Here is a 27050-nt window from a genome sequence, read left to right as displayed (position 1 = left end):
AAAAAGAGAGCAGAGGGAAAAAATCCAGTAGGATTCTCTATTGATTACCGTATTTTTCGCCCTATAGGACGCACCGGCGTATAAGATGCACCCAATTTATAGGTGCGAAATCTAAAAAAATAAAGATTTTGAACCCAATAGTGGTCTTCAACCTGCGGACCTCCTGATGTTGCAAAACTACAACTCCCAGCATGCCCGGACAGCCGTTGGCTGTCCAGGCATGCTGGGAGTTGTAGTTTTGCAACATTGAGAGATCCGCAGATTGAAGACCACTGCATAGGAGGTAATACTCATTTAATCCATCAGAAAAAATAGAGCAGAGGGAAAAAATCCAGTAGGATTCTCTATTGATTAATCTTTGAAATCGATTTTTTCCGATAGATGGAATGACTTCAATGATCTTCAATTTCAATCAATCAAAATTGCCTGCATGGATCAAACAGACATGTCGGGAGACGCTGTGTAGCATAAACCGCCCTCGTACATCGGAACGGCGTTTATTCATGCGGGACTGCACCGTCTGAACGGTGCGGCCCACATATTGCATACCGCATATACAGGATAAAAGATAAATCACATAACTGCTTAATAGAGAACAATTTTAATATGTGCCAATGTTTATTTAATATTGTTTTAATAATCTGGGGTGCTGCACAATTAAAATTGGTAATGAAATTGTGACTATAAAAATTATTCAGCTTTTTGTTTTGACTCTTAACTATTGTACTAACTGAGGACTCATCCTTAGTAGTAATGGTGACATTTTTTGGGATGATTAAATCATTTTGATTTTGCATTTTTGCTCGGTTATAAGCTTTATTAAGGACAGATTTAGGGTAGTTTTTTTTCCTTAAAACGGCTCTTCAGGATCCGGGACTGCTCCAAAAAAATCAGTGTCAGAGGTACAATTTTTCTGATTCGCAAATACTGCCCATAGGGCACATTGCGTATCCATTGTGGGTAGTGAGAACTATTAAAATACAACAGGCTGTTAATGTCAACAGGTTTAAAATATGTTTACGTTTTTATACCGCCATCAGGATCCTTGCTGAGCTGAATATCAAGGAAATCAATAGAAGAAGGAGAACAATGTAAAGTGAATTTTAATCCCCAAGTGTTCATATTAAGAGAATCCACAAAATCTTGAGCTTGAAGGGGTGAGCCTGTCCAAATAATAAATAAATCATCAATATATCGTCTATAGAAGGCAATATATTGATTAAAGACAGGGGACTGTGCGATATGGGAGGACTCGAAACGCCCCATAACCAGGTTAGCATAACTAGGGGCGAATCGAGTCCCCATCGCACAGCCCCTGCATTGTCTGTAGATAATCTCATTGAAAGTAAAAATATTGTGTTCTAAAATGAAAAAAAAAAAATAGAATCAATAATAAAACGTGCTTGGATAGACGAAAAATCACCGCTAGAGTACAAAACCTCTTTAATAGCATCTAAACCAATCGGGGGGATAATATTGGAATAAAGGGCACAAACGTCCAGTGTTAGGAATAAAAAATTAGTAGGAAAAATGGTGTTAGTAACTTCCCTAATTAACTGTGTAGAGTCTTTAAGATAAGAGGGAAGTGATAGAACAAAAAGTGGTAAAAACAAATCAATATAATGTGAAAGATTACAGGGAAGAGAACCCACACCAGAAATAATAGGGCGACCTGGGGGACAAACTAAAGATTTGTGTCATTTAGGTAAATAATAAAATAAAGGTAATGAACAATTTTTCACTGACAGAAAATCACGTTCTTTTTTTATTTAATAAGTGGTTATCAACAGCACTTTTTATTAATTGATTATATTCCGAATAATACACAGGGGAGGGATCATGAGTTAAAACGTCATAATACTCCTTGTCAGAGAGGATTCTGAGGGCTTCATCAATATATGCGGCTCTATCTAAAACTGCTATTCCACCCCCCTTGTCAGCGGGGCGGATAATTATGGAGGAGTTACCTTGAAGGCTCTTAACAACCTGTCGTTCTACTAAACTTAAATTATCTTGTATCTTACCAAAATTAAAACTGTCTCGCAGAGTGCAGAGTTCTTTCGAAACGATCTGATAGAAAGTCTCGACATAGGGGCCCTTGTTATGGATAGGGTAAAAGGATGGGGGGGGGGGGATTACTTTTACATGTTTAATGTCACCATCACTATGGGCAACCAAATCGGGCGCAACGCCCGTATCGGAGCCCACTAAATAGGGATCCTCAGTCACAATTTGCGCCCGATTTGGTTGCCCATAGTGATGGTGACATTAAACATGTAAAAGTAATCCCCCCCCCCCCCCCCATCCTTTTACCCTATCCATAACAAGGGCCCCTATGTCGAGACTTTCTATCAGATCGTTTCGAAAGAACTCTGCACTCTGCGAGACAGTTTTAATTTTGGTAAGATACAAGATAATTTAAGTTTAGTAGAACGACAGGTTGTTAAGAGCCTTCAAGGTAACTCCTCCATAATTATCCGCCCCGCTGACAAGGGGGGTGGAATAGCAGTTTTAGATAGAGCCGCATATATTGATGAAGCCCTCAGAATCCTCTCTGACAAGGAGTATTATGACGTTTTAACTCATGATCCCTCCCCTGTGTATTATTCGGAATATAATCAATTAATAAAAAGTGCTGTTGATAACCACTTATTAAATAAAAAAAGAACGTGATTTTCTGTCAGTGAAAAATTGTTCATTACCTTTATTTTATTATTTACCTAAATGACACAAATCTTTAGTTTGTCCCCCAGGTCGCCCTATTATTTCTGGTGTGGGTTCTCTTCCCTGTAATCTTTCACATTATATTGATTTGTTTTTACCACTTTTTGTTCTATCACTTCCCTCTTATCTTAAAGACTCTACACAGTTAATTAGGGAAGTTACTAACACCATTTTTCCTTCTAATTTTTTATTCCTAACACTGGACGTTTGTGCCCTTTATTCCAATATTATCACCCCGATTGGTTTAGATGCTATTAAAGAGGTTTTGTACTCTAGCGGTGATTTTTCATCTATCCAAGCACGTTTTATTATTGATTCTATATTTTTTTTTTCATTTTAGAACACAATGGGGGAGATTTAACAAAACCTGTGCAGAGGAAGAGTGGTGCAGTTGCCCATAGCAACCAATCAGATTGCTTCTTTCATTTTCCACAGGCCTCTAAAGAGGCCTGTGGAAAATGAAAGATGCAATCTGATTGGTTGCTATGGGCAACTGCACCACTCTTCCTCTGCACAGGTTTTGATAAATCTCCCCCTATATTTTTTACTTTCAATGAGATTATCTACAGACAATGCAGGGGCTGTGCGATGGGGACTCGATTCGCCCCTAGTTATGCTAACCTGGTTATGGGGCGTTTCGTGTCCTCCCATATCGCACAGTCCCCTGTCTTTAAAGGAGTACTCTGGAGCAAAGTTATTTTATGGCATTGCACAGCTAGCACGAAGTTATATAATAAAGTCAATTACCTCAGTAGTCTCGCTTGCACGCATCCTTGACTTTTACGATATCCGGAAGTACAGCCTGTCTGCCAGAATTATGAATTTCGTTCCCCGACCGCGGCCATCTTTGTAACGAAACGTCACCGCTCTCAGTCTTCTCCTCTCTAAGCCTGCCCCCCTCACCGCGATCCAGTCACTCCCATCCTTTGCATATTCATATAGTCTTCGTTTGCACAGCCGTCATTGGCTGGGCTGTGCAAACGCGTCAGAATATCCTCCGCCAATCAGCGTGATCCGGCTGCGCGTGCGCACATACCATCTCCTTGGGACCGGACATGGGATAGCTGTAGGATACCCACTCCTATCAGCGAGATCCAGCCGCGCGCGCGCGCACATACAAACTCGCCGGGACCGGACGTGATAATTGTAGGCCAATGATATCCCTGATAGTTACGCTGGCATAACTAACAGGGATATTCTACAAACGACTTAGTAACTTTTTTTTTAGCATATAGCTACATCTAAGCTGGGAGCTGAGTGCAGCGGTGGAGCTCCCTTTCATTGGTGCATGGTAGTGGAGGGGGAGAGAGACAAAAATGAAAGGGGTGTGTTTAGGGGTATGGGCAGCAGCGGGGGGGCGTTTTTATTAAAATTATTAGGTAAGAGAGAGGGGAGGGGTTGAGGAGGAGGGAGGCACGGAGGGACAGGAAATTGTAGCAAGGCAGCATGGGGGATGACGATTTTTACGTCATCCTCAACACCACCATAACCGGGAAGTGGCAGAAAATACGTTGCCCCGCAGCGGGAGAATGGCTGGACCAATTTCAGAAATAAGTACATGCCCAAAGAGGTACAGCCAAGGGGAACATTTGGGGGTATACATTTTTAAATCAGAGTACTCCTTTAATCAATATATTGCCTTCTTGTCACGATTCGGCTGGCTGGAGGTGGATCCTCTGTGCCAGAGAGGGATTGGCGTGGACCGTGTTGGTGGACCGGTTCTAAGTTGCTACTGGTATTCACCAGAGCCCGCCGCAAAGCGGGATGGTCTTGCAGCGGCGGTAGCAACCAGGTCGTATCCACCAGCAACGGCTCAACCTCTTTGACTGCTGAAGATAGGCGCGGTACAAGGGAGTAGGCAAGAGCAAGGTCGGACGTAGCAGAAGGTCAGGGCAGGCAGCAAGGATCGTAGTCAGGGGCAACGGCAGGAGGTCTGGAACACAGGCTAGGAACACACAAGGAACGCTTTCACTGGCACAATGGCAACAAGATCCAGCAAGGAAGTGCAGGGGAAGAGATGTATAAATAGGAAGTGCACAGGTGAACATACTAATTAAGCCTGCTGCGCCAATCAGTGGCGCAGAGGCCCTTTAAATTGCAGAGACCCGGCGCGCGCGCGCCCTAAGGAGCGGGGCCGCGCGCGCCGGGACAAGACCGACGGGGAGCGAGTCAGGTACGGGAGCCGGGATGCGCATCGCGAGCGGGCGCCTCCCGCATCGCGAATCGCATCCCGGCTGAGAGAGACATTGCAGCGCACCCGGTCAGCAGGTCTGACCGGGGCGCTGCAAATGCGAGGAAGTTGCGAGTGCTCCGGGGAGGAGCGGGGAGGGCGTAACACTTCTATAGACGATATATTGATGATTTATTTATTATTTGGACAGGCTCACCGCTTCAAGCTCAAGATTTTGTGGATTCTCTTAATATGAACACTTGGGGATTAAAATTCACTTCACATTGTTCTCCTCCTTCTATTGATTTCCTTGATATTCAGCTCAGCAAGGATCCTGATGGCGGTATAAAAACGAAAACATATTTTAAACCTGTTGACATTAACAGCCTGTTGGATTTTAATAGTTCTCACTACCCACAATGGATACGCAATGTGCCCTATGGGCAGTATTTGCGAATCAGAAAAAATTGTACCTCTGACACTGATTTTTTTGGAGCAGTCCCGGATCCTGCAGAGCCGTTTTAAGGAAAAAAAACTACCCTAAATCTGTCCTTAATAAAGCTTATAACCGAGCAAAAATGCTAAATCAAAATGATTTAATCATCCCAAAAAATGTCACCATTACTACTAAGGATGAGTCCTCAGTTAGTACAATAGTTAAGAGTCAAAACAAAAAGCTGAATAATTTTCATAGTCACAATTTCATTACCAATTTTAATTGTGCAGCACCCCAGATTATTAAAACAATATTAAATAAACATTGGCACATAATAAAGGGGGATCCGATTGTAAAGGATGCCTTGGCAGACCACCCGGGTGTCACATTCCGCAGAGCTAAAAATCTGCGGAATTTGGTGGCCCCTAGTGATTGAGGAAAAACCAGTCCAATGCACCTAACCTTACAGAACAGGTTAATGGCACCGTCTGTTGTAAGAAAGCCAGATGCAAATGCTGCAATATGATAGACACAGGTGATAGTTTTATGTCTAATGTTTCGAAAAAATTGTTCTCTATTAAGGGTTAACATAACTGCGAAAGCAGTTATGTGATTTATCTTTTATCCTGTATATGCGGTATGCAATATGTGGGCCGCACCGTTCAGACGGTGCGGTCCCGCATGAATAAACGCCGTTCCGATGTACGAGGGCGGTTTATGCTACACAGCGTCTCCCGACATGTCTGTTTGATCCATGCAGGCAATTTTGATTGTTTGAAATTGAAGATCATTGAAGTCATTCCATCTATCGTAAAAAATCGATTTCAAAGATTACCGTATTTTTCGCCGTATAAGACGCACTTTTTCTTCCCCAAAACTGGGGGGGAAAAGTCGGTGCGTCTTATACGGCGAATACACCCCTATCGCGGCGGTCCCTGCGCCCATCAACGGCCGGGACCCGCGGCTAATACAGGACATCACCGATCGCGGTGATGCCCTGTATTAACCCTTCAGACGCGGCGATCAAAACTGATCGCCGCGTCTGAAGGGAAAGTGACACTAACCCGGCTGTTCGGGATTTTCGCGATTTCACCGCGGCGGTCCCGAACAGCCTGACTGAATAGCCGGGTTAGTGCTTACAGGACACCGGGAGGGACCTTACCTGCCTCCTCGGTGTCTTCTCCGTTCAGGGATCCCCTGTATGGCCGGCGCTCTCCTTCCTCGTCATCACGTCGTCGCGTACGTGCGTCGGCGTGCGTAACGACGTGATGGCGGCGACGGAGAGCAGAGACATTCCAGAGCGACGGGGACAGCGATGGAGCGACATCCAGGGCAGCGGTGACGGGTCCGGAGCGGCGGGGACACGTGAGTATTACCTCCTATGCAGTGGTCTTCAATCTGCGGACCTCCAGATGTTGCAAAACTACAACTCCCAGCATGCCCGGACAGCCAACGGCTGTCCGGGCATGCTGGGAGTTGTAGTTTTGCAACATCTGGAGGTCCGCAGGTTGAAGACCACTATTGGGTTCAAAATCTTTATTTTTTTAGATTTCGCACCTATAAATTGGGTGCGTCTTATATGCCGGTGCGTCCTATAGGACGAAAAATACGGTAATCAATAGAGAATCCTACTGGATTTTTTCCCTCTGCTCTTTTTCCTGATGGATTAAATGAAATGATTGAGAATGCTGTGTAGCAGTATCCGCTCTATTTCATGCTATTTTTTTTCCCTTTTTTTTTCTCTTCCTTTTTTTTTTATATATTTTTTATTCTACTTTTATTATGTATTTTTTTTTTATCATTTGTACTATCACATTTATATATGTGTATGTATATCCCTAGATACTCTCTTCTTTACGATGGCCTTTGATGTTTATTTTTCCCCATATTGTTTGTTCCAGCAACGTATGAGTTAATGTTTTCTATGTATAAATACCCTTAGTGTGTCCCTTTTCTAACATGCCTGATGAAGCTGGTTATCCAGCGAAACGCGTTGCATGCCGGGAAATCAAGAACATTTTGCAATTGAAGTCTGTGAGCGCCGGTTTGATTCCTGTGCTGTTCCTTGGAGGGATCCTCTTGTGAGTAATACAGTAAATAGTATAGGAACCTTCTTTAGACCCCAAGCTGGAAGCCGGGAGGGATGAGATCACTGTGATGTGTTCTGTGGGGGAAAAAAATGACAACTATATAGCGCTCAACACTACTGGTCACCTTTGTCTGCAGTTCTCGCTTGGTGTCTTCCAGGGTCGTGGTCATGGAGCGGACATCATCCAGAGCTTTCACCAGCATCTCATTGGGTTGTACGTTCTGCATTAGGATCATACTCTGCCTGGAAATGGCCTTCTTCTCCTTCAGAACCTGGGATAGGATGTATTTATATCACCTGCTAAAGGATATGTCTCCTATATCACCTCTATGTATCCTATTGACTGCAGCTATAGCATAAACTTTCCAAAAAACAGTATTATAGTAGTTATATTCTTGTATATAGGAGGCAGTATTATAGTAGTTATATTCTTGTATATAGGAGCAGTATTATAGTAGTTATATTCTTGTATATAGGAGCAGTATTATAGTAGTTATATTCTTGTATAAAGGAGCAGTATTATAGTAGATATATTCTTGTATATAGGAGCAGTATTATAGTAGTTATATTCTTGTATATAGGAGGCAGTATTATAGTAGTTATATTCTTGTATATAGGGGGCAGTATTATAGTAGTTATATTCTTGTATATAGGAGGCAGTATTATAGTAGTTATATTCTTGTATATAGGGAGCAGTATTATAGTAGTTATATTCTTGTATATAGGAGTAGTATTATATTAGTTATATTCTTGTATATAGGAGCAGTATTATAGTAGTTATATTCTTGTATAAAGGAGCAGTATTATAGTAGATATATTCTTGTACATAAGAGGCAGTATTATAGTAGTTATATTCTTGTATATAGGAGCAGTATTATAGTAGTTATATTCTTGTATATAGGAGCAGTATTATAGTAGTTATATTCTTGTATATAGGAGCAGTATTATAGTAGTTATATTCTTGTATATAGGAGCAGTATTATAGTAGTTATATTCTTGTATATAGGAGGCAGTATTATAGTAGTTATATTCTTGTATATAGGAGGCAATATTATAGTAGTTATATTCTTGTATATAGGAGCAGTATTATAGTAGTTATATTCTTGTATATAGGAGGCAATATTATAGTAGTTATATTCTTGTATATAGGAGCAGTATTATAGTAGTTATATTCTTGTATATAGGAGGCAGTATTATAGTAGTTATATTCTTGTATATAGGAGGCAGTATTATAGTAGATATATTCTTGTATATAGGAGCTGTATTATAGTAGTTATATTCTTGTATATAGGAGGCAGTATTATAGTAGTTATATTCTTGTATATAGGAGCTGTATTATAGTAGTTATATTCTTGTATATAGGAGCAGTATTATAGTAGTTATATTCTTGTATATAGGAGGCAGTATTATAGTAGTTATATTCTTGTATATAAGAGGCAGTATTATAGTAGTTATATTCTTGTATATAGGAGCAGTATTATAGTAGTTATATTCTTGTATATAGGAGCAGTATTATAGTAGTTATATTCTTGTATATAGGAGCTGTATTATAGTAGTTATATTCTTGTATATAGGAGCAGTATTATAGTAGTTATATTCTTGTATATAGGAGCAGTATTATAGTAGTTATATTCTTGTATATAAGAGCATTATGGTAGTAGTTATATTCTTGTATATAAGGGGCAGTATTATAGTAGTTATATTCTTGTATATAGGAGCAGTATTATAGTAGTTATATTCTTGTACATAGGAGCAGTATTATAGTAGTTATATTCTTGTATATAGGAGCAGTATTATAGTAGTTATATTCTTGTATATAGGAGCAGTATTATAGTAGTTATATTCTTGTCTATAAGAGCATTATGGTAGTAGTTATATTCTTGTATATAAGGGGCAGTATTATAGTAGTTATATTCTTGTATATAGGAGCAGTATTATAGTAGTTATATTCTTGTATATAGGAGCAGTATTATAGTAGTTATATTCTTGTATATAGGAGCAGTATTATAGTAGTTATATTCTTGTATATAGGAGGCTATTATAGTAGTTATATTCTTGTATATAGGAGCAGTATTATAGTAGTTATATTCTTGTATATAGGAGCAGTATTATAGTAGTTATATTCTTGTATATAGGGGCAGTATTATAGTAGTTATATTCTTGTATATAGGAGCAGTATTATAGTAGTTATATTCTTGTATATAGGAGCAGTATTATAGTAGTTATATTCTTGTATATAGGAGCAGTATTATAGTAGTTATATTCTTGTATATAGGGGCAGTATTATAGTAGTTATATTCTTGTATATAGGAGCAGTATTATAGTAGTTATATTCTTGTATATAGGATCTGTTGACTGTTATGCCAATTTCTTCAATAACTCATCTTAATTTATGAACCTCTTGTTCCATTCCTGATGCCTACAAGAATCCCACATCTCCTATTGTTTCATTTAAACCTGTTCTTCAACTATAGGTCCTGGTTCATTCCCATTAGGGATTGAAATATTTTGGGCCCCTTCAGGTAGACATATAACTTATGACACAAGGACTATTGTAGAATCTAACCTCCATGTTTTTCCTAGTAGCCGATATAAATTGTTCTCCCCTCCACTTACTTTTTGATAACATTTTCCAAAATTTGCCATTAGATGACAATGCAAGGAGCAGAATAAGAGATGACTGACTCTGTATTCATCACATCACTATACCTTGCTTGCATAGCTTTCCGCTTCATGTCTTAAGCTTTGCTCCAGTTCTAGCTGGTCCAGAGCGTCGGCATATTCCCGGGTGACCGCAAGCGACACTAAACAAAAAACAGAGTAAGTTACTCAAGGATAGTCCACGAGCATGCTTGTAGTTAGAAGATAGTCCTCCATTGGTCCAGTGTGCTTACTAGGCCGCTTTGTCCATCCTGGCTTAAAAGGGTACTCCGCTGCTAGATATCTTATACCCTATCCATGTCTATGGGAGGGGGTGTGGCTGTGATGTCACAATCATGGCCACCAGCTACCAACCAATCGTTCTGAACAAAATGTTCAGAAAGCTGGAGCACCGGAGTACCCCTTTAAAGGGGTACTCCGGTGGAAAAACTTTTTTTTTTTTTTTTTTAAATCAACTGGCGCCAGAAAGTTAAACAGATTGGTAAATAACTTCTATTAAAAAATCTTAATCCTTCCAGTACTTATTAGCTGCTGAATAGTACAGAGGAAATTCTTTTCTTTTTGGAACACAGTGCTCTCTGCTGACATCTCTGTCCATTTTAAGAACTGTCCAGAGTAGGAGAAAATCCCCATAGCAAACATATGCTGCTCTGGACAGTTCCTAAAATTGGACAGAGATGTCAGCAGAGAGCTCTGTGTTCCAAAAAGAAAATAATTTCCTCTGTACTATTCAGCAGCTAATAAGAACTGGAAGGGTTAAGATTTTTTAATAGAAGTAATTTACAAATCTGTTTAACTTTCTGGCACCAGTTGATTAAAAAAAAAAGTTTTCCACCGGAGTACCCCTTTAATGTCAGGTGACCACATTGTCCAACTGCTGCCATGGGATGTTACAAAACTATGGATGAACCTAACAACAAACATGCAGTGAGGATGATCGGCTTCTCCTGGTCTGAGCATAAAGATCTTCAAAGGGGAGTTTGATCTGTTTCACTGGGACAAGCTGAACATCTGATGTGTATGAGGGTACCGATGTCAGATGCCGATGGGAAGAAGGATCGGGCATGTTGGATTTCAGCATGCCCGATCGCTTTGTCCCACAGGAGATGAGCTGCATTCAGAGAAGTTCAGCAGAGACTAATTCTCCTCTCTCCACTAAGTCAACATACACCCTCTACCAAACATGCGTGCCTATGGTGGTCGGCCAAAACGTTAGTCGGCCAAATGCTATCTATGGTGAATTATGTCCAACAGAAAAAAAAAAAGATTTAGAGCAGATCCGAACAAAATTGTTCAGATTTGTCTCAACGTAAACCTGGATGGCAGGAGACTAGAGATGAGGGAATTTAAAGTAAATTCGATTCGTCACGAACTTCTCGGCTCGGCAGTTGATGACTTATCCTGCATGAATTAGTTCATCTTTCAGGTGCTCCGGTGGGCTGGAAAAGGTGGATACAGTCCTAGGAAAGAGTCTCCTAGGACTGTATCTACCTTTTCCAGCCCACCGGAGCACCGGAAAGCTGAACTAATTTATGCAGGAAAAGTCATCAACTGCCGAGTCGAGAAGTTTGTGACGAATCGAATTTACTGTAAATTCGCTCATCTCTACAGGAGACTATGGAAATGACTTTTGGTGGCTTCCGCAATGCTTACGTCTGTTCAGCTTTAAAAACTTATTTTGACTTTTTCCAAGTTTTGCGCATATGGCTTCTTTTTCCAGCCTCTCCTCTTTGAGCTGTAAGAAAAAAAGAAAAGGAAAGACAATGTAAAGGTAAACAAAAGAATAAAAAAAAAAAAAAAAAAAAGTTCAGTTAAACCAGCCTCTTTTATAGGGGTTATCCAGGAAAAAACTTATTTGTATATATCAACTGTCTTCTATTAAAAAAAATCTTAATCCTTTCAGTATTTATGACCTGCTGAAGTTGAGTTGTTCTTTTCTGTCTAAGTGCTCTCTGATGACACCTGTCTCGGGAACTGTCCCCATAGCAAACCTCTTCTACTCTGTGCAGTTTCCGAGACAAGCAGAGATGTCAGCAGAGAGCACTGTTGCCAGACAGAAAAGAACAACTCAACTTCAGCAGCTGATAATTATTGGAGGGATTAATTTAATTAATTTACAAATCTGTTTAACTTTCTGGATCTAGTTGATATATAAAAAAAAAAAAGTTTTTTCCTGGAATACCCCTTTAACACCAATTAGAAGTTGTCACCGCTCCGCCCCCCCCCCCCCTGTTACTGACATCACTGATATAATATAGCAATAATGTATTGACAATGTGATCAGTGGTTCTTGAGACATATAAAACTAAACAACAGCTGGATGGTTGTTAGGGTATAAAAGGAAACTGTACCTTTTCTGGAGCTGATGGTGACTACTAAACTCATAGAATCACCTTTTGATTTCTTAGCTAAGTGTCAAGGAGGCAGGGCCAAGCTGCTCAAGTGCCACAGCTTGGCATGCATCCTTACTTGCCCTCACCTCCCACCCCCACCTTGATTAATGTACAGAGCCCTGTATGTAAAGCAAGGATCGACTGAAAGGTGAGGTGAGCGAGGAGGCATGCCAGGCTGTGGCACTTGAGCTACAGTGCTTGGCTCCGCCTCCATGACACTTGGCTAAAAATTTAAAAGGTAGTTTTATTTGTTTGGCAGCCATTATCAGCTCCAGGAAAGGTACAGTTTGCTATTATACCCTAACAGCTATCCATAGGTGTCTACAGCTTTTAGCAACAAGTACAGATTTTCTTTAAAGGGGTACTCCGCTGCTCAGCGTTTGGAACAAACTGTTCCGAACGCTGGAGCCGGCGCCGGGAACTCATGACATCATAGCCCCGCCCCCTCATGACATCACACCCCGCCCCCTCAATGCAAGTCTGTGGGAGTCACACCCTCCCATAGACTTGCATTGAGGGGGCGTGGCATGGCATCTATGACGTCACGAGCTACAGCATTCGGAACAGTTTGTTCCAAACTCTGAGCAGCAGAGTACCCCTTTAAAGAGGACCTGTAGCCAAGCACCCAAAAATGAGATAACATTATCATTAAATAGCTTAGGGCTCCCTGATCACACACCTTTTTACAGTTTCTTTATATGCGCTTCCATTTTTGTGATATGTGGGTTTATATATTTTTTCCTGACAATTCAGGGAATCGGTCAGATAGGCGTAAACTTAATTTTAATAATGGGAGTGACAGGTAATGGGTGGAATTATATAGTCAGGAGGTGTGTATTAGGCATACGCGCCCCTAAATGCATCACATTCACACCACCTGACAGTATAATCCCACCCCTTATCTGAAAGTCACTCCCATTATTATAATTAAGTTCACGCCCATTTGACTGATTCCCTGAATTGTCAGACAAATTATAAACCCTCATCTCTCAGGAACTGGAGGACGTATCGCGAAACTATAAAAAAGGTGTGTGATCTGGGCACCCTAATCTATGATCACAATAAAATCTCAATTTCTTGGGTTGGCCACGGGTCATCTTTAACCACTTAAGGACAAAGGACGTACCTGTATGCCCTCTGGTCTACCGTTCCCCGCCGTATGCCGGGTGGTGATCAGAATGGGATGACTGGTGATATCTATCAGGCATCCTGGCACATCTCACAGGGAGGTCTCGAGACCCATGATTGGCCAGACAATTATGGCTGGTGAATCACGGCTTTTTCGGGCCAATCAGGTCTCCGGTGACCTGGAAAATAAGGATGATTGGTGCTGTCCGAGACAGCACCTATCACCCTTGGCCAGCAGGAGTGAGGTGGCACTGCTGGGAGGTGCACCCGCTCCGCCCCTAGTCAAGAGGGCGAGAGCAGGTGCACGGAAAATGGGGATGACGGTGGCGGCAGGAGGATTAGACCAGCCAGCAGGAGGTGAAGGCTGTGTGCCTCATGCTTTTGCTTAAGTGCAACTCCCAGCATTCACAGCAAAAGGGCATACTTGGAGTAGTAGATGCACGGATAGCCAAAGGGCTTGCTGAGAATTCTAATTATGTGCCTCTAGCTGTTGCATAACTACAACTCCCAGCATGTCCTTTGGCTATTCGTGCATGCTGGGAGGTTTAGTTATGCAACAGCTAGAGGCACACTTTTTTTCTATCAAAAAGTGGTTTCAGCTGTTGTATAACTACAACTCCCAGCATGCACAGCATGCTGGGAGTTGTAGTTATGCAACAGCTAGTGGCACTTTTTTTCCTCTAACTACAACTCCAAGCATGCACCGACAGCCAAAGGGCTTGCTGAGAATTCTAATTATGTGCCTCTAGCTGTTGCATAACTACAACTCCCAGCATGCCCTTCGGCTATTCGTGCATGCTGGGAGGTTTAGTTATGCAACAGCTAGAGGCACACTTTTTTTTCTATCAAAAAGTGGTTTCAGCTGTTGTATAACTACAACTCCCAGCATGCACAGCATGCTGGGAGTTGTAGTTATGCAACAGCTAGTGGCACTTTTTTTCCCTCTAACTACAACTCCAAGCATGCACCGACAGCCAAAGGGCATGCTTGGAGTTGTAGTTATGTACATAACTACAACTCCCGGCCTGCCCTTTGGCTGTCAGGGCATACTGGGAGTTGTAGTTATGCCACAGCTAGATCACATGGAGAGTTTACAGTAAGTTTCCCACTCCACATTTGAGCTGCGGAAAATCCGCTGTGGCTCAAACTTGTGGCGGGAAACGCGTGTGTACGTACTGTAAAAGCACCACACTACACTTACACACACACTGATCTCTTATGCTGATCCCTGTAAAGCCATAGCTTTGCATGGATCAGTGAGATAGGGGCTCGATTGCTCAAGCCTGTAGCTCAGGCTTGGAGCAATCAAACCCTGATCGGATGCTGCGGAGACAGGCAAGGAGACCTCCGCCTGCGTCCCAGCTGATCGGAACATTGCGATTTTATCGCGATGTCCCGATCAGCCCGACTGAGCTGCCGGGAAGCTTTTAGTTTCACTTTCAGATGCGGCGGTCAACTTTGATCGCTGTGTCTGAAGGGTTAACAGCGCGGGGCACAATGATCGGTGCCGCGCGCTGTTAGCCCAGGGTCCTGGCTATGATTAGCAGCCGGGACCGACCCGGTGTGATGCGGGGTCACCGGGAGCTGGGCTCAGTACGTACCGGTACGTCCTCCTTAAGGAGTTAAAAACTACTCGTAGGGCACTGTTTCCTAAACGGAGCCTCCAGCTGTTGCAAAACAACAACTCCCAGCAAGGCCGAACAGCCATTGACATCTGTCTGACACCTGTGGGGTATAAATGCTCACTATTCCCCTTATTACTTTTCTTCAGGGGAGTATTTTCCAAAATGGGGTCACATGTGGGAAGTTTTTCATTTTTTGTGTTTATGTCAGAACAGCTGTAACTATCAGCCACCCTGGAGCAAATCACCAATTTAGGTCTCAAATGTACATGGTGCTCTCACTCCTGAGCCTTGTTGTGCGCCCGCAGAGCACTTTAGGTCCACATATGGGATATTCCCTTAAATTTTGGGAGTCTTTTCCTTCTTTTACCTCTTGTAAAAATGTAAAGTATGGGGCTATAACAGCATGTGAGTGTAAAAAAATTAAGGAAACACAATTTCTCCCGAGTACGGAAATACCCCATCTGTGTACACAAATGGATCTGTAGGCGCACAACAAGGCTCAGGAGTGAGAGCGCATCATGTATATTTGAGGACTAAATTGGTGATTTGCACAGGGTTGGCTGATTTTACAGCGGTTCTGATATGAACGCAAAAAAAAAAAACACATGTGACCCCATTTTGGAAACTACACCCCTTAAGGAATGTAACAGAGGGTGCAGTGAGCATTTACACCCTACAGGTGTCTGAAAGATTTTTGGGAAAGTGGTCTGGGAAAATAATAAAATTTTATTTTTCATATGCACAGCCCACTGTTCCAAAAATCTGTCAAACGCCAGTGGGGTGTAAATACTCACTGTACCCCTTGTTACATTCCTTGAGGGATGTAGTTTCCAAAATGTCACAAGTGGGGGGTTTCCGCTGTTTTGGCACCATGGGGGCTTTGTAAAAGAGACATGGCCCCTGACTTCAATTCTAGCCAAATCCCAAAATTGCTCCTTCCCTCCTGAGCCCTGTAGTTCGCCCGCACAACATTTTATGTCCACATATGGGGTATTTCCAGAATTAGGATTTTATGGTGCTTTTTCTATGTTAACCCCTAGTAAAAATAAAAAATTTGGGGCAACAGTGACATGCTAGTGTAAAAATTTGAGGTTTTAACATTTCTCCTCCAATTTGCTGCTATTCCTGTGAAACACCTAAAGGGTTAACAAACTTTCTGAATGTCATTTTTGAATACTTTGAGGGGTGTAGTTTTTATAATGGGGTCATTTATGGGGAATTTCTAACAAAAAGTGCCCTCAAATACGCTTCAAACTAAACTGGTCCCTGAAAAATTCAGATTTTGAAATTTTTGTGAAAATTTGGAAAATTGCCCTCTAAAAAAAAATAGCCCTCTTATGTCTTCAAAAAGCAAAAATATGTCAACTTTATGATGCCAACATATAGTAGACATATTGCATATGTTAAACAATTTGTCATTTATTTGGCATGTCCATTTTCCTTAAAATTTACAATTTTGAAAAATGCTAATTTTTCCATTTTTGAATTTTTCACAAGGAAATGATGCAAATTGTTCAAAATGTACCACTATCTTAAAGTAGTATATGTCACGAAAAACCAATCTCTGAATCAGAATAATTAAAAGCATCCCAGAGTTATTAAAGGGGTACTCCCCTGGAAAACATTATTTTTAATCAACTGGTGCCAGAAAGTTAATCAGATTTGTAAATTACTTCTATTAAAAAATCTTAATTCTTCCTGTACTTATCAGCTGCTGTATGCTCCACAGGAAGTTCTTTTCTTTTTGAATTTTCTTTCTGTCTGACCACATTGCTCTCTGCTGACACCTCTGTCCGTTTTAGGAACTGTCCGGAGCAGAATAGCTTTTCTATGGGGATTTGCTCCTACTCTGGACAGTTCCTAAAATGGACAGAGGTGTCAGCAGAGAGCACTGTGGTCAGACAGAAAAGAAATTCAAAAAGAAAAGAACTTCCTGTGGAGCATAGAACAGCTGATAAGTACTGGAAGGATTAAGATTTTTTTTAATAGAAATAATTTACAAATCTGTTTAACTTTCTGGCACCAGTTGATTTAGAAAAAAAAATGTTTTCCAGGGGAGTACCCCTTTAATGCATAAAGCAACACAGGTCAGATTAGCTAAATTTGGCGATGTCCTTAAAGGGGTACTCTGCTGCTAGACATCTCATCCCAAGGATAAGGGATAAGATGTCTGATCGCTGCCCCCCCGGTTCTAAACAAATGCCAGGTTCCTGTGGCAATGGCTGTGATGTTACTGCCACACACCCCCTCGTGACATCACGCCACATCCCCTCCATTCATGTCTATGGGAGGGGGCGTGTCGGCCGACACGCCCCCTCCCATAGACACGAATGGAGGGGGCATGTCGTGACATCACAAGGGGCGTGGTTGTGACATCATGATCACGGCCGCCGACTCCGAGCGCTCTGAATATATTAATCAGATAGCTGGAGCATCGGAATACCCCTTTAAGGTCAAAATGGGGTTGATATGTATGTGGTCGCCATTTCCTTACCTCCTTGTTTAGCTTTTTTGTCAGCATTTTTAGCTCTTTCAGTTCAGATGAGATTTGTTCCTTTTCTTCTGACAAATTCTGGACGTTCTTCTTCGTCTCTTAAAAGACAGAAAAAAAAAAGACATGTACCAGACACATAAAGGGGTCTTCTCACCATAGACCTCACCATGACATATAAGCTGTATATTAATGCTCCCCACTCCAGTGTTTTGGCTCTTCTTGTGGTCGGGGCTTGGTCCATTGGTAATGTCAAGTTGCTAAGTTTTTGGGTTTCTTCAGGCCCCCGCATCTCCCGGTGACATCTAAGTTGGCCGCCTATTTAAAGAGATTGTTGGCGCCTCTCGGTGGTTGTTGGCGCCGCCTCTCGGTGGTTGTTGGCGCCTCTCGGTGGTTGTTGGCGCCTCTCGGTGGTTGTTGGCGCCTCTCGGTGGTTGTTGGCGCCTCTTGGTGGTTGTTGGCGCCTCTCGGTGGTTGTTGGCGCCTCTTGGTGGTTGTTAGCACCTCTCGGTGGTCGTTGGCGCCTCTCGGTGGTTGTTGGCGCCTCTCGGTGGTTGTTGGCGCCTCTCGGTGGTTGTTGGCACCTCTCGGTGGTTGTTGGCGCCTCTTGGTGGTTGTTGGCGCCTCTTGGTGGTTGTTAGCACCTCTCGGTGGTTGTTGGCGCCTCACGGTGGTTAGAATTTGGCCTTCTCCTACCTTTGTGTTGCACTTTTTGATTTGGATCCTGGTTCTCATCTCAATCTAGTTCCTACCTGACCATGTTCCGGCCTCGTCCTTCTTCATTGTGTGCCTGGTACCTGTAGACGTAGTTCCCGATCCTGACCTTGACCTGTTCCGGACTATGTTTCTTTTGGTTAAACATATTCTGTCTGATCATGTGATTATCAGAATTTTCAGACTTCTGCCAAGATCAAGGTGGGACCTCCTCCCGTAATCACTCTCCACTTCCCAAATCCCAGTCCCAGCGCTGGTGAAAGGATTTTTGTCACCCTAGGCAAAAGCAAATTTTGCCGCCCCTTGACTCCGTCCATTGGCCCGCCCTTTGACACGCCCCACCTTACTACTGGGGTAATCCACTGTAACAAACCAAACCTCCTCATCATGCTGATGGTTGAGCGAGTGGTTCGGATGCTGGTTGTCTAACTTTCTTGCGACAGGCAGAGCGGCGCCCCCCATCAAGAGGGCGCTCTAGGCGGCTGCCTATTTTTCCTATAGGCGGAGCCGGCCCTGCCCAGTCCCTCCATCTTCTCAGCTTATTTTGCTCCCCTCCATCATCCAGATGCTTCTTATGGTGATTAATAACTACTCTCCCCCATTGAGCCTGAAGAAGCCCCCAGCTTGTCTGTCCACCACCCTAGTATCAATACCCATAACATACCATTTCTGCTCTGTAGAGCGTGTTTGACCCTCAACCAGATGTTCCCCTGTGTCTTGTTATTTGGCCTGCATTAGGACATCACTAATTCTTTCTCAGGGGCCCCAGTCTTTACCTTCAATGAGTCGTTGGTCCTCACGAGAAGCATCCGTGCCAACCTCCGTCTTACTCTGGTTGCCTCTAACCATGGGCTGGACATATTCTGGCTGCTTGCTTAACATGGTGGTACTAACTTCGGTATCAATTGAGTTCAGGTTCTTGTTCTCCCCCTGGACCTAAAATTTGAGGTCTATTTTTAGGAGGTTTTCGTGTGATTTCAAGCATTAAAGGGGTATTCTGACCAAAGACATCTTATCCCCTATCCAAAGGATAGGGTATAAGATGTCTGTTTGCGTTGGGCCCACCACTGGGCTGTTGCTCCAGTCTTGGAAACCTCTGTGTTTCCGGGACTGGAGACGTGACATCACGCCACGTCCCCTCGTGATGTAACGCCACGCCCCCTCCATTCATGTCTATGGGAGGGGGCGTCACGCCCCCTCCCATAGACCTGAATGGAGGGGGCGTGGTGTCACGTCACATCTCCAGTCCCAGAAACAAAGAGGTTTCCGAGACTGGAGCAACAGCCCGGCATAGAATGCAGGTGCTACATGGAGATCGCAGGGTGTCCCAGGGGCGGGACCCTCGCAATCAGACATCTTATCCCCAATCCTTTGGATAGGGGAAAGGATGTCTTTGGCGGGACTATCCCTTTAAGTAAAAATATAACAACAAGAATTGTAGAACAAAAGACTATTAAGAAAATTATTCAACTAAATTCTCTGCATTTAGGATAGAAAAATTTTCCAAAATTTCAGAAACCCAAAAGATTTGTTTAGTTTAGACTAAAATCGAGTATATTGGTTGTTGGTGTTATTGACCTGAGTTGAGTGTTCCTCCGCCCGCTCCTCGCATGTTTGCTCAGCCTCATACTTGGCTTCGAGTATTGTGAGTTCATCCAGAAACTTCTCTGATACTGTAGAAAAATAGGTGAAAATATAAAAAAAAACTATACTAACAGTCTAAAAAATAATAAAAAAATATATATAGAGTCAATACAATAAATATTATGATAGTAATTAAAAAAAATAATACAGTATATAAATTTGTATTAAATAATAATAAGTGATAATCTGGACTATGAGTAGACCATGATGTAGCGCCGCACGTATATGTCAGATATCTTAACGGATTGTTAGTGAAAAATAACTTCTGGACCCGACCGACATCCAGGTGACAGTACTGAGGTTTATTGGTCTAAACCTACGGTCAACAAACTGCTGGAGCTGCCTCTGACTGTCTTCACCCTGCAAAAGAAGAAGATACAGAATAAAACTCTATATAACCCCACCCCCTCATACTGATGTCACCAACCTTCTCTATATAACCCCACCCCCTCATACTGATGTCATCAACCATCTAAATATAACCCCACCCCCTCATACTGATGTCACCAACCTTCTCTATATAACCCCACCCCCTCATACTGATGTCACCAACCTTCTCTATATAACCCCACCCCCTCATACTGATGTCATCAACCATCTAAATATAACCCCACCCCCTCATCCTGATGTCACCAACCTTCTCTATATAACCCCACCCCCTCATACTGATGTCACCAACCTTCTCTATATAACCCCACCCCCTCATACTGATGTCACCAACCTTCTCTATATAACCCCACCCCCTCATCCTGATGTCACCAACCTTCTCTATATAACCCCACCTCCTCATCCTGATGTCACCAACCTTCTCTATATAACCCCACCCCCTCATACTGATGTCACCAACCTTCTCTATATAACCCCACCCCCTCATACTGATGTCATCAACCATCTAAATATAACCCCACCCCCTCATCCTGATGTCACCAACCTTCTCTATATAACCCCACCCCCTCATACTGATGTCACCAACCTTCTCTATATAACCCCACCCCCTCATACTGATGTCACCAACCTTCTCTATATAACCCCACCCCCTCATACTGATGTCACCAACCTTCTCTATATAACCCCACCCCCTCATCCTGATGTCACCAACCTTCTCTATATAACCCCACCCCCTCATACTGATGTCATCAACCTTCTCTATATAACCCCACCCCCTCATTCTGAGGTCACCAACCTTCTCTATATAACCCCACCCCCTCATACTGATGTCATCAACCATCTAAATATAACCCCACCTCCTCATACTGATGTCACCAACCTTCTCTATATAACTCCACCCCCTCATCCTGATGTCATCAACCATCTAAATATAAACCCACCTCCTCATACTGATGTCACCAACCTTCTCTATATAACCCCACCTCCTCATACTGATGTCACCAACCTTCTCTATATAACCCCACCCCCTCATACTGATGTCACCAACCTTCTCTATATAACCCCACCCCCTCATACTGATGTCATCAACCTTCTCTATATAACCCCACCCCCTCATTCTGAGGTCACCAACCTTCTCTATATAACCCCACCCCCTCATACTGATGTCATCAACCATCTAAATATAACCCCACCTCCTCATACTGATGTCACCAACCTTCTCTATATAACTCCACCCCCTCATCCTGATGTCATCAACCATCTAAATATAAACCCACCTCCTCATACTGATGTCACCAACCTTCTCTATATAACCCCACCTCCTCATACTGATGTCACCAACCTTCTCTATATAACCCCACCCCCTCATACTGATGTCACCAACCTTCTCTATATAACCCCACCTCCTCATCCTGATGTCACCAACCTCCTCTGTATAACCCCACCCCCTCATACTGATGTCACCAACCTTCTCTATATAACCCCACCCCTCATACTGATGACACCAACCTTCTCTATATTACCCCACCCCCTCATACTGGTGTCACCAACCTTCTCTTAACAACCCCCACCTCCTCATGTTGTGGTCACCAACCTTCTCTATATAACCCCACCCCCTCATACTGATGTCACCAACCTTCTCTATATAACCCCACCCCCTCATACTGATGTCACCAACCTTCTCTATATAACCCCACCCCAACACACTGATGTCACCAACCTTCTCTATATAACCCCACCCCCTCATACTGATGTCACCAACCTTCTCCATATAATCCCACCCCCTCATACTGATGTCACCAACCTTCTCTGTATAACCCCACCCCATCATACTGATGTCACCAACCTTCTCTATATAACCCCACCCCCTCATACTGATGTCACCCACCTTCTCTATATAACCCCACTCCCTCATCCTGATGTCACCAACCTTCTCTATATAACCCCAACCCCTCATTCTGATGTCACCAACCTTCTCTGTATAACCCCACCCTCTCATACTGATGACACCAACCTTCTTTATATAACCCCACCCCCTCATACTGATGTCACCAACCTTCTCTATATAACCCCACCTCCTCATACTGATGTCACCAACCTTCTCTATATAACCCCACCCCCTCATACTGATGTCACCAACCTTCTCTATATAACCCCACCCCCTCATACTGATGTCACCAACCTTCTCTATATAATCCCACCCCCTCATACTGATGTCACCAACCTTCTCTATATAACCCCACCCCCTCACACTGATGTCACCAACCTTCTCTATATAATCCCACCCCCTCATACTGATGTCACCAACCTTCTCTATATAACCCCACCCCCTCATATTGATGTCACCAACCTTCTCTACATAACCCCACCCTCTCATACTGATGTCACCATCCTTCTCTATATAACCCCACCCCCTCATACTGATGACACCAACCATCTCTATATAACCACACCCCCTCATACTGATGTCGCCAACCTTCTCTATATAACCCCACCTCCTCATACTGATGTCACCAACCTTCTCTATATAACCCCACCTCCTCATACTGATGTCACCAACCTTCTCTATATAACCCCACCCCCTCATACTGATGTCACCCACCTTCTCTATATAACCCCACTCCCTCATCCTGATGTCACCAACCTTCTCTATATAACCCCACCCCCTCATACTGATGTCACCAACCTTCTCTATATAACCCCACTCCCTCATTCTGATGTCACCAACCTTCTCTATATAACCCCACCCTCTCATACTTATGACACCAACCTTCTTTATATAACCCCACCCCCTCATATTGATGTCACCATCCTCCTCTATATAACCCCACCCCCTCATACTGATGTCACCTACCTTCTCTATATAACCCCACCTCCTCATACTGATGTCGCCAACCTTCTCTATATAACCCCACCTCCTCATACTGATGTCACCAACCTTCTCGATATAACCCCACCCCCTCATACTGATGACACCAACCTTCTCTATATAATCCCACCTCCTCATACTGATGACACCAACCTTCTCTATATAACCCCACCCCCTCATCCTGATGTCATCAACCATCTAAATATAACCCCACCCCCTCATCCTGATGTCATCAACCATCTAAATATAACCCCACCTCCTCATACTGATGTCACCAACCTTCTCTATATAACTCCACCCCCTCATCCTGATGTCATCAACCTTCTCTATATAACCCCACCCCCTCATTCTGATGTCACCAACCTTCTCTATATAACCCCACCCTCTCATACTGATGACACCAACCTTCTTTATATAACCCCACCCCCTCATATTGATGTCACCATCCTCCTCTATATAACCTCACCCCCTCATACTGATGTCACCTACCTTCTCTATATAACCCCACCTCCTCATACTGATGTCACCAACCTTCTCTATATAACCCCACCTCCTCATACTGATGTCACCAACCTTCTCTATATAACCCCACCCCCTCATACTGATGACACCAACCTTCTCTATATAACCCCACCCTCTCATACTGATGACACCAACCTTCTTTATATAACCCCACCCCCTCATATTGATGTCACCATCCTCCTCTATATAACCCCACCCCCTCATACTGATGTCACCTACCTTCTCTATATAACCCCACCTCCTCATACTGATGTCGCCAACCTTCTCTATATAACCCCACCTCCTCATACTGATGTCACCAACCTTCTCTATATAACCCCACCCCCTCATACTGATGACACCAACCTTCTCTATATAACCCCACCCCCTCATATTGATGTCACCAACCTTCTCTATATAACCCCACCTCCTCATACTGATGTCACCAACCTTCTCTATATAACCCCACCCCCTCATTCTGATGTCACCAACCTTCTCTATATAACCCTACCCTCTCATACTGATGACACCAACCTTCTCTATATAACCCCACCCCCTCATACTGATGACACCAACCTTCTCTATATAACCACACCCCCCATACTGATGTCACCAACCTTCTAATGGTAACGTTGATGTATTTGGGGGAATTACCTCACTGAGAGAGTCCGATTCCGAGCTGCTGGATAACTGCAGAGCTGGAAGAGGAACAAAGAGAAAACCAACAATTACCATTTGGGTAATATAGACTTGGTCTGGGATCATGGGACGATGTAAATGGGTCACAACCCTGCCCTGTAGCCTCATTTAACCTTTATCCCCCGCCCACCAACAACCCCATATATTCTCTAGAACAGGGCCTCCCAACCTGCGGCTCAGAAGTCACATGTGGTTCTGGCTCCCCAGCTATTTTAACATGACTTCTCCTATTATTCCCTGACAACTTTTGGCTAATGGGAGTTGTGGTTTTGCAACAAGTGAGCCACAGGTTGGGGGAAATCTGCACTAGAAGTTTTACACAGTTGAAAACTATGGCACGTTTTGGGCTGAAGAATAGCCCTTAATCATGGGCATGACTAAGGGCTACTCTTCAGCCAGAAACGCGACGGCATTTCACTTTCTCTGTTTTTGATTTGTATTTTTAAGATGTTCTATTAAAGGGGTATTCCGGCCAAAGACATCTTATCCCCTATCCTTCGGATAGGGGATAAGATGTCTTGTGCCGGAATACCCCTTTAAAGTACCCTTTTTAACCTATTTTTTTTATTTTTCTAGCTGTTTTCTGTTTTGATGCTAGTCTTACATGGGAAACGACCAAATATCAAGTGCCCTGGGTCAACCCCTGCTCATACTTTTGTGCTATTTTTCTCCCCGCACAAGGCCCAAGACGGTCCCATGAACTTACATTATGAAATCGTCTTGGTCACATGTCACAGAGCTGGAAGAAAACACTCTTAGCACAGACTTCTCGTTAGCTCCTTCTAGTTTATGGTGGAGGTGTGAACCCCCAGACCCCGACTGATCACACTAGGAAAAGTTTTCGGAAAACTCATTGACCATTGTTCGGGGAGGGGGACACTCTGATAACATTTACACTGGGCTCGCCAATGTGTTCAAATGGCCCAACATGGGACCATACTATACTAAACACTGCTATTCTGTACACACAGTATTATACACATTACCACTATACACAGGTAGGCATACAATATTATACACATCTACCACTATACACAGGTAGGCATGCAATATTATACATATATACACACCTAAATATACATACAATATTATACATATATACACACCCCTAAATATACATACAATATATATATATATATATATATATATATATATATATATTATTACTTTAGACACCCTATAATACGCACATTATACATGAAATACTATATACTCCTTTGTTACACACATACCCCCATAGCACAGACCTATAAGCTGATGGTTTCCCCATGGACAACAGCTCTTTGGTGCATCCTAAACCTGAGTGACCCCATAACATTACCTGTAAGTTGGCTTAGCTCTTCTTCTATACAGAAAATAGGAATGTCATTGTCCTGCTTCAACAGGTCCTCCCCCATGTTCTGCTCCACCAAGTCCTCCACCATGTTCTGCTCCACCAGGTCCTCTGCCACGTTCTGCTCCACCAGGTCCTCCACCATCTTCTTCTCCATCAGGTCCTCCACCATCTTCTTCTCCACCAGGTCCTCTACCATCTTCTTCTCTACCAGGTCCTCCACCATCTTCTTCTCTACCAGGTCCTCTACCATCTGCTTCTCCACCAGGTCCTCCACCATCTTCTTCTCCATCAGGTCCTCCACCATCTTCTTCTCCACCAGGTCCTTTACCATCTTCTTCCCTACCAGGTCCTCCACCATCTTCTTCTCCACCCGGTCCTCAGCCATGTTCTGCCCCACCAAGCTCTCAGCCATGTTCTTCCCCACCAGGTCCTCCACCATCTTCTTCTTCACCAGGTCCTCCACCATCTTCTTCTCCACCAGGTCCTCCACCATATTTTTCTCCACCAGGTCCTCCACCATCTTCTTCTTCTCCACCAGGTCCTCCACCATCTTCTTCTCCACCAGGTCCTCCCTCATGTTCTGTAGTACCAGGTCCTTCGCCATCTTCTTCCCCACCAGGTCCTCCACCATCTTCTTCTCCACCAGGTCCTCCACCATCTTCTTCTCCACCAGGTCCTCCACCATGTTCTGTCTTACCAGGTCCTCCACCATCTTCTTCCGCACCAGGTCCTCCACCATCTTCTTCTCCACCAGGTCCTCCACCATCTTCTTCTCCACCAGGTCCTCCACCATCTTCTTCCCCACCAGGTCCTCCACCATCTTCTTCTCCACCAGGTCCTCCACCATGTTCTGCCCCACCAATCTCTCAGCCATGTTCTTCCCCACCAGGTCCTCAGCCATGTGGGATATAATCCAAAAAAGAAGGAAGTCTGTTCTGTTTTATTTTTATACTCTTAGGGAATTGAAACTCCACTCCCATATCCTCTGTGTGTAGACTTTGTCACTTCTCCTATGTAGACATAGCTGCAGCCAAGGTCGTGGAGCTCCGACTTCCCCCATGAAGACCTCCGTAGCTTAGGCCTCGCTGGTGCCCCCATTTACTGCACTTTAATGTAATATATTATGTATGAATGAAGTTGTAAATAAAGGAGCTGTTAATGGATCCTACTTGTTATGTTTTTT

General features: G+C 43.3%; 1 protein-coding gene across 2 annotated transcripts in view; it reads right to left on the bottom strand.

Moving 5' to 3' along the window:
- LOC130318576 (shootin-1-like) overlaps nt 1–26783 on the bottom strand; it is a 56436-nt gene extending 29653 nt beyond the window's left edge. For both annotated transcript variants that reach the window (XM_056552897.1, XM_056552901.1), the window contains exons 1-9: nt 25853–26783; nt 24487–24530; nt 20396–20435; nt 20010–20104; nt 19208–19367; nt 17721–17818; nt 11734–11815; nt 10129–10223; nt 7545–7691 (exon numbers count right to left, since the gene is read on the bottom strand). In XM_056552897.1, coding sequence (XP_056408872.1) covers nt 7545–7691; nt 10129–10223; nt 11734–11815; nt 17721–17818; nt 19208–19367; nt 20010–20104; nt 20396–20435; nt 24487–24530; nt 25853–26768 — 1677 coding nt within the window. In that variant the 5' untranslated portion in view covers nt 26769–26783. The remainder of the gene's footprint in view (nt 1–7544; nt 7692–10128; nt 10224–11733; nt 11816–17720; nt 17819–19207; nt 19368–20009; nt 20105–20395; nt 20436–24486; nt 24531–25852) is intronic.
- Nucleotides 26784–27050: the final 267 nt, after the last annotated feature.

Source organism: Hyla sarda, chromosome 1 (assembly GCF_029499605.1).
Source record: "Hyla sarda isolate aHylSar1 chromosome 1, aHylSar1.hap1, whole genome shotgun sequence".
Lineage (NCBI taxonomy): Eukaryota > Metazoa > Chordata > Amphibia > Anura > Hylidae > Hyla > Hyla sarda.
Note: the sequence above shows the minus strand (reverse complement) of the source record. Positions and strands in the feature narration are given on the sequence as shown.